Source organism: Gossypium arboreum, chromosome 1 (assembly GCF_025698485.1).
Source record: "Gossypium arboreum isolate Shixiya-1 chromosome 1, ASM2569848v2, whole genome shotgun sequence".
NCBI classification, from domain to species: Eukaryota; Viridiplantae; Streptophyta; class Magnoliopsida; order Malvales; family Malvaceae; genus Gossypium; species Gossypium arboreum.
The window spans coordinates 41,540,114-41,549,432 of record NC_069070.1 but is presented as its reverse complement, the minus strand read 5'-3'; the positions used below and the strand labels follow the sequence as shown (position 1 = coordinate 41,549,432).

The following is a 9,319-nucleotide window of genomic DNA, read 5'->3' as shown; positions in this document are numbered from 1 at the left end:
ATCAAAGGATCTGAATCTGCGACAATAAGATGGCTTGAATTATTAAAGGATTATGATTTAGTGATTGATTATCATCCGGAAAAGCAAATGTAGTTCTTGGCCTTGAGCGAAAATTTCTTTTACTTTGAGAGCCATGAACACGGGGTTAGCATTGTCGATGATGGGTCAATCTTAGCGAGAGATGAGAGCTAAACCGTTATTACTCCAGTTGATTTGTGATGCTCAAAAGAATGATAGTGAGTTGCGAATCAAGAGAACTCAATGCGGATCGAGTTACGACTCAGATTTTGAGTTGGACGGATGATATGCTTGATGTTTGAGACAGGATATGTGTGCTTGAAAAATGATAAATTGATTGAGAAAATATTACATGAGGCGCACAATGGTGTTTATCGTTCATCCTGGTAGCACAAAAATGTATAATGATTTAAAGAAGTCAGTATTGGTGGCGGTATGAAAAGGACATTTCGAATTTGTAACCAAGTGTTTGATCATCAACAAGTAAAAGTTTGAACATCAAGTGCCTTGAGGATTACTTCAACCGTAATGGTGCACGAGTGGAAATGGGACAAGATTACCATGGATTTTGTAACCGGTTTGCCTTTAACTCCTAAAAGAAGGATCTTTGTTTGGGTAGTGGTTGATAGATTAACAAAGTCAGCCCACTTTATACCAAGACGTACCAATTACTCACTTGATAAATTAGCGAATTATATATTGCTGAAATTGTGAAGTTGCACGAGTACCTATGTCTATAATATCGATAGAGATCCAAGATTTACCTCGAGATTTTGGAAAAAGTTACAAGAAGCTTTGGGTACAAAATTGAACTTTAGTACCGCATTTCATCCACAAATAGATGGTCAAACGGAAAGAGTAATCCAGGTACTCGAGGATATGCTTAGATGCTGTGTTTTAGAATTTGGAGGTAGTTGGGAGAAATATCTATCTTTGATTGAGTTTGCCTACAATAACAGTTATCAATCAAGTATACAAATGGCACCGTACGAAGCCTTGTATGGTCGTAAGTGTCGAACTCCTTTATATTAGACCGAGCTTAGTGAGAAACAGATTCATGGAGTTGATCTAGTTAAAGAAACCGAAGAGAAAATAAAAGTAATTCGGGATTGCTTGAAAGCTGCTTCAGATCGACAAAAGTCATATCTGATTTAAAAGAAAAGAGATTGAATTTCGGTGGGTGATAAAGTGTTCTTGAAGGTGTCACCATGGAAAAAGATTCGAGATTTAGTCGAAAAGGCAAGTTGAGTCCGCGTTTTATTGGGCGTCGAGATTCTTGAGAGAATTGGACGATGGCATATCGGTTGGCCTTACCGGCAGAGTTAGAAAGAATTCATAACGTGTTTCATGTATCAATGTTGCGACGTTATCGTTCGATCCTTCACATGTGATTTCCCAACGAAATTGAGATTCGATCGGATATGACCTATGAGGAGAAACCAATAAAGATTTTGGCTCGAGAGGTTAAGCAGTTAAGAAATAAAAGTATAGCTTTAGTGAAAGTATTGTGGCACGGACATGGGATAGAAGAGGCTACGTGGGAACCCGAGGAAGCTATGAAAAAACAGTACCCAAACCTCTTTATGGGTAAGATTTTCGGGACGAAAATCTCAAAAGGGGGAGAATTGTGACAACCCGAATTAGGGCCTAATCGGAATAGTGGTTTCGTGACCACAAATCCGAGATAGAAATAATTTTTATAATTATTTTGGGGTTTGTGATATGATTGCATGATTGTGTGAAAATTTCGTGATGAAATTCTATGCCTAAAGTGCTTAAATTGAAAGTAGGGACTAAATCGAATAAGTTGCAAAATTTGAATCCCGAAGTTTTAGTATGAAATTGTTTTGGAATATTAATTAGGAGGTCTTAAATAGCAATTTGACCAATTTTAAGTTCATGGACAAAATTAGGACATGGAAGGAATTTTGAAAGTTTAGTAAGGAGGGCATTTTGGTCATTTGGATATTAAATGAAATAAAATGGGAAAAATAACACAAAATTGATCATCATCCTCCTTAGTTGCTGCGAATTCTCCCTCTCTCCATAGCTAGGGTTTCTTCAATTTTCAAGCTCTATAATCAAGAAAGACGCGAATTGATCTCGAGCGGGGAAGGAAAAAGTTTTGGACTAAATTGCAAAATTTTCACATTTTGCACCAAGGTAAGTTTGTATGTAAATATTACAATAATTTCATGTACATTCTTATATTTCAGCCTATTATATAAATATACTAGCTGATGTTAAAATATAAATCGACTATTGGAAGAATGGAAATAAATATAGAGAGAGATCCGGTTGAACATTCGGAGAGATCGAATGAAATAGAGGGCGTAGCTAGGTCACATGTATGATGCTGAGTGCACATCATGTGTACAAGAAAGCTACGAGACACCTGTAGTAGCTAGGTCACATGTGTGATACGAGATGTATCCCATGTAGACAAGAGAGCTACGTGAAAGATAAATGTAGCTAGGTGCATGCGTGATTCCAAGTGAAGGACACCATGTAGACAAGAGAGCTACGTGAAAGATAAATGTAGCTAGGTCGCATGCGTGATTCCAAGTGAAGGACACCATGTAGACAAGAGAGCTACGAGACAAATCGGTTGGGTCGCATGAGTGGTACTAAGTGTTCACCATGTGTACAAGAGAGCCGAACTAAGCGAAGTATGATGGTGGGGTGTGTCTTGAAACCATTAAATATCGAGGATTGATCCGAATTGTTCAACGGGATGGTTTTGTGGTGATATTGTGGTTTGGACCTACACTTATGGTGAATGAAATGTGGTGAAAATGATTTGTGGTATATACATATATAAGATAAAATGAGGTTAGCATAAAGAATGTGTGAAAGAGTGAAATTAACATTAAAACTGTTTTTAGATGGTAGCAGTGACGTGATTTTGAAAAATCACCAAAAATAGGAGGAATATAATTAGAGGTTGAATGAGATGTGAAATTAAATTTTAATGAGTCTACTTTCATATAAAAGAAACAGAGCAAGCAAAGGTATTCTATATTTTGAGATATTTACAATTGTATGTGACTTGCTCAGGATGAATACGTGATCCCCTGTTTCAACTTTGAAAAATCATTAAAAATTGTACAAAGCAAATTAAGAAATATAGTTTACATGCCTAAATTCCTTATTGAGACTAGTTTTAAATGAAAGAGACTTCAGGGTTGTTTGAATTGTGTACTGAGAGAAATTCAATTTGTAGTGAACAGAGGTCAGATCAGTCGAGCTGTGTAACAGGGAAACTTTAACTAATAAACTGTACTAATCGGCTGAACCAAAATTATAGAAAAAATTAGCAAAAAGCTTTATGAGTCTAGTTTCAGGAAATTTTACGGATTTGAATTTCGAGTTTTGTAACTCGAGTTATGATTTATTTAGTGAATATGACGCAGCAGAGACAGCTTAATCAAAGTGGAATGAATAGTGAAGTTAAAGTAGATATACTTGAATTGTTGTGTAAACATGTTAGATTTTTTTAATTAGTATTTACATACTTACTTACTAAGCTATAAGCTTACTTTGTTTCTCTCTTTTGTCTTATAGTGTTCTTGACTTGCTCGGGAGTTAAGGATCGTGAAGATCTACCCGCACTATCATACTTTAGGGTATTTGAACTAAACGTTTTGAATTATGGCATGTATAGTAGGCTTAATTATTTTGTTACGTGTCATATTTGTCTAGGTTTAAAATATTAGTTCTGATTTTCGACCACTAATTTGTACAAGCCATTAAAGTTGGCTAATATTGTTCAAGACATATATTATACGATGCACTATCAAATTGGATGACATATTTATATTTCGGTTATGTTTAATGGTATGTGTTATGTTCTGGTAATACCTTGTATCCTGCTCCGGCGACGGTAACGGGTAAGGGGTGTTACAAAAAAGGTGGATCTTGTAGATGACACCACAACAATAACAATTACCCAAAACCATAAATAAATAAATAATTTTAAAAAGTCTGCAGCCTTCAAAGATTCCTTGAAACAGAAAAGATAGAGATGAACATAAATGATTTGCTACAAAGAAAAGATGGAGCTGAACATGAGTGATTCTCTGTTAAAAAAAAAAAACAAAGATGAATAGTAAAGCTTCTCTGTAAAGAAAAAATAGAGATGAGCAGTAATAATTTTACAAAAATTTTGTAATTCAAAGAATATATTCTCTGCAATTATAATAATAATCTGAAAAATATCAATTGTGTGAAAAGAAGAAAAAGTTTTATAATAATGTAATTAATCAAATTCCCTAAAAAAAAGATTGTTGTAAAAAGACATTCTCTATAAAAGGCTCCCAATTGAGAAGCATGATTCAATATACAACTCAAAAATTCTTTTGAGCAAAATTTCTTGAAAAAATCATTAACTATCAAATTTTGAAGTTTTTTATTTCAAAAATTTAAATTCAAAACAAAATTTTCAAAAATTTAAATTTCAAAATTTTCCTTATTTCCATCCCTCCGACTCAAATATCGATTTATACGAACACCGGTACGTGGACATTAATACCAACCCCAAACACATCGAAATTTTATCCCAAATAAAATAGACTCGGAGATTAATAGAAATATCTTTTGATTTTCTACTTTTTGCAGTCATGCACTTAACATAACATTGGTGGGCACAACAAATAAAAGGGCCTGTCAAGCAAAGCAGGGATCCAAATTCATATCAGTCAGCTTTTAAATACGATGAGATACAAGAACAAAACTTAATGCTTCTACTTCTACAATGGAATATCAATATAGCTGAGCTAACTCTTAACTTGATCAGAACGAAGCCAAAACCTAAATGAGCTTCTTCAAGGGGTCCTCCTCCATAAAACCATCCATAATAATCGTCAAGCAGTCTTATCACCACTGCTCATGAAAACATGACACCCAGTTTCTTTGCAAAGTCATCACCATCTTCCTCCTCTATGTATTCCTCTTCCGGGTCCACGTTTTCATCCTCGTAGTTGTATTCCCCTTCGTCAACCTGCTCATAATAATACTCTCCATCCCTCTGGTCATCTGCCTCGACTTCGTGATCTTCTATTCTCTCATCTCCAATGATCCCATCCTCAGCATCAGCATCAGCCTCGTGCTCGCTCATGTTGAGTGGTTGAGAAGATTCACCATGAGTGGCTTCCGTTATTCCTATATCTGTAGCTGCAACCTTGGATTCTTCATCTTTGTTCGCCTCTTTCACTGTCACTGATACTTCTTGGTTATTGGAGCCACTAATCAAGCTTCCCTTGCTTTGCTTCTGGTCAACATCTTCTTTATTTACAGATGCTATACCATCCCCAGAAGCGGCACCTTCAGATTGTCTCTTTCTCTTCAGAATCTCACTTAGAGGCATTGGCCCCTTGAATGAAAGATCACCTTCAATTTGTTGATGATCTCCAACACTCCTTCGCTTTCCAAGAGACTGATGCTGCTTATTATCACTGTTCTTCCCAACTTTCAGCTCAGCAAGACTTTTTGGACCTGCAAAATCAGCATTTCTCCCATCTGTTACTTCTCTTCTGATCCTCAGGCCACCAAAATTTCGACCTTCATTATTGTTGAAATCCCCTTCCACCTTTCCTTTTATTCTGTCACGGAGCCTCCCTTGGGAAGAGGTTTGAGGCTTTCCAGGTGAGTGTCGTCCCCAATTTCGCCCTCTTTCTATCTCCCTTTCAGAATGCAAATCAGATCCATTTACAGATCTCCCAGGAAGCTTTATTCTACCTTGAAGACGACTGCCAAGGGACCTCTCATGGGGAGGTAAACGGTGGGAATCCCTTTGAGATCCAGCCCGGTAATTTCGTTCCCCTTCACAATTTTCTAGGGCATTATCATGACTGACAACAGACTTCAGGCCATTAACCCTTCTGCGCTTAGACAAACGATGTCGAAGATCAGATTCCTCAACATGATCAGGACTATCAACTCTTGAGTAACCCCTTCTCTCCAGAGTAGACGACCCTAGTGGCATCCTCTCAGATGAAGCCCTCTGCTGGTCCCAATCATAATTCCCTTGCACATTGTCAAATGAATCATAGCCTCGAGCATCATGAAACATTTCTTGGTCAACATCAACCATGGCATCATAATTAGCAGGGCGACCAATGTCATATTCATTGACATTCCTTCCCTCATGTCCTCTTGTGCCTCCATATTGATCTTCACCATGGTAGAAATCAGAATCCCTGAGCTCATCATCCACAAGAACGTCAAAACCAGGAGAAGACTCCCTCAAAAATTCTTCAGTGTCCTTACTGCCATGAAAAGTCTGTTCATCTGAAGCATGGGGCTGATGCAACCAACCAGAATGACCCATAGAGCCACCATTAACAACTGAAGTAGTTTTTGTTGCTTTGTGTCGAGGAAGTTCCTCATCCAAGCCTACTGGAGATGGCACACTTTTCTCAGTTCCAGTACCACTCCTAGTGAAAGCGGCTTTAACTTTTGCAGAAGGTTTACTTTCAGGAGCTAGTCCAACAGTATTGGAAACATTAGTTGGGGGAAACTTCTGTGACTGAGATGCTTCAACTGCACCAAAAGTCTTCTTCAATAAATGAGGCTCACTAGCAGTGGTAGTTGCTGCTAGTTGTGTGGCTTTATTACTTGTAGTTGGACCATGCAAAAAAGCACATCTGTCACCTTTAATGCAAAGCCCTTTGAGGAAGAAAATACATGGAACTGCGTGTTTGCCGGAGCTGTAAGAAGCACCCTGGCTGTAAGGCATATGACTAGCAGGTGCTGTAGTTGCTGCTGTGTGTGAAGAAGGCTTGGAAGAACCAGTCGGAGTTGTTGCTTGGGTTCCCAACAAGCCATCAAGGGGCTGAAAAGACACCATCAGAATAACACAAAAATTATCATAACCAGTCCAAAGTACATCACAATATGATTGAAATAGCTCAATATGTAACTTGACCATTTAAATAAATATTAAAGAAATTATAGTTATCTTAAAACGTAAAAGAGGTGTTGGGATAATTGTACATGAATGTTTTAGAAGAGAAAAGTAAGCGTAGAGTAGATTCAAAAGTATGGAACACCAGCTTTTAATGAAGAGTAAATAACAAACACGATCTTCTTAATACAATGTTTTTCATTTTATGGTTTTTCCTGTCAAATCAGCGAGTGACTTGGTAAAATATTCAATTTTGATTACCGGCAATTTTTCAAACTTCACTTTTGAAAATCATAAGTGCAACAAGACTCCCTACAAAAGCCTGTAAGACTAGCATGGCACAAAGATTATACTATTGGTGCAAGAGAAGAGAAGAAACTTACAGGATGTCGAAATCCACATTTTGGGTTCAAGCAATTTCCATTCAACCAGTAATAACAATCCCTTGGGTTAACCCGGGCATATTCACTATGACGATACTCACATTCACTTCCCTATTGGCATTGAGAAGGAAATAAATATTAATTACAGAATCTAATGAACAATCAGTTCTCATCTATAAACACTAGATGGAGTTGATGAAGACATATTGTCAAAGGCAACTTCACAAATGGCAAAACATGCTTCTAGAAAAGAACTTCAAAACCAATGCAAACAGACAAAAATAGTTCCGAAAGGCTAAAAGTGAAACCGCAGTCAGACGACAATCTAAACTGTTCCGGAATAACAGTATTAGAGATGATGCATCAAAACATTCCATCATAAACAACAACATAAGTGCATCACAATGGAAACAACAAATTCTAGAAATACTTTCTATTTTTGACAATTAGGAAGAGTTTTATAAGGAACATAAATGTTTCCATATCTTTTACACGAATAACTTGAAGTTATAATAGCGCCAGATCAATTACAAAATACTACAAAACTAATGCACCAAAATTAACATAATTCATCAAATAAATACACATTTAACAGCCAACCCTAGGGGGAGAAGCCAATAATTTTCTTTAAGATGTATAAAAGAAACATCAAGGGAAATATGTCATATATTCCCAGATGTATTCACTAGGGCTTTACCACTAAGAACCTAATATAAATTAGCAAGATCTAACATGTAAACAGCTCAAAAAACAAACAAACAAATAAATTTTCACATTTCCAATAAATTTTATTACTTCCTATCATTTAAATTTAAATAAATAACTAAACAAAGAGCCATTGAAACAGGGAAAACGAAAAGTAAATCTGAAACCCTAATTGAAGTATCGAAGCAAGATCCAACAAACAACAAGATCTTGTTCCAAACCCTAAGGGTAAAAAAAGGGGGGACAACCTTTTTGCAGGTTAAAGGGGAAGCAAGAAAGTAAACGCAATCCGTATTCCTCTTCAAAGCCTCTTCTTCAGCCGATGGCTTTGTAGCCCCGGCCACCGTCACCGTTGTGGTCGCCACCGCCGCCTGTTTCTGCTGTTGCTGCTGCTGTTGTTGTTGTGGCGTAGCCGCTACCATGGCGGATTTTTCAAAAAAAGTAACAAAAGAAAAAGATCTTTTCTCAATTAGATCGAAATATTCAAATAATGAAAAAGATAAGATGATGCGAAGAGAAAAGAGGGAGGAGGAGCCGCCAGGAAAGAGATTGGGGGATTGTGGGGATGAAGGAAATATATAAGAAACCTGAAAGGCTGGCTAAGCTAAAAAAGAAAGAGAATATAAAGGAAAAAGAGAAAAATATAATAAAGAAAAGGTTAGAGATGGGAAAGGAAAGGAAAGAGAGAGAAGTTGTAATAATAAGATGGGTGGTGATGTGTTCCTTATGTCACATACACAGCCATAGCTTTTAAGTGGACTTCATTTGTGTTGTTCCTTTTTCCCTTTTATTTGATGTATATTATACACTAATTTACATCTTTATTTTTTATTATTGTCTACTCACTAAAATTTATAACTCTAAAATTATCAACATGTATTAGACCAGTGTTAAAGGCATATTCTACCTCTAAAATTAATATTATAAGGATATATAATTATGAATTTTAAAAAAATTAATTTTATTAATCGTGAAATGAAGGTGAAATATATTTTCATTATACTTAAAACAAATGCTTAAAGGTGTTAAAAAACTTTCAAACTTTGTTAAAAGTAGTAGTTAAGCCTCTCCTTTCTTTTTTTTTTTAACTTAATTAAGTATTTGAACTTTTAAAATGCATAAAAAAGGTTCTCAAACTTCTTTAGAAAAAAAAAGCAATAAGCAACGAAGTTATTACTTTTTTTCACTCGATTAGATCTTGAACTTTCAAAATGTATCAAAAGACTCTCCAATTTTTTTTAAAAAAAAAAACAATTCAGCCCTTACTTTTACTAAAAATTAGAAAAAAATGATAAAAGATAAAAATAAA

The 9,319-nt window shown here is 36.0% G+C and overlaps 1 protein-coding gene across 1 annotated transcript; it reads right to left on the bottom strand.

Moving 5' to 3' along the window:
* Window positions 1-4,598: 4,598 nt before the first annotated feature.
* On the bottom strand, window positions 4,599-8,768 carry LOC108479404 (zinc finger CCCH domain-containing protein 17). The gene is made up of 3 exons (XM_017781976.2): window positions 8,259-8,768; window positions 7,306-7,416; window positions 4,599-6,850 (listed from the first exon to the last, which is right to left on the bottom strand). Exons 1-3 carry the CDS (start codon window positions 8,430-8,432, stop codon window positions 4,904-4,906), a joined length of 2,232 nt encoding a protein of 743 aa, XP_017637465.1. The 5' UTR covers window positions 8,433-8,768; the 3' UTR covers window positions 4,599-4,903.
* Window positions 8,769-9,319: the final 551 nt, after the last annotated feature.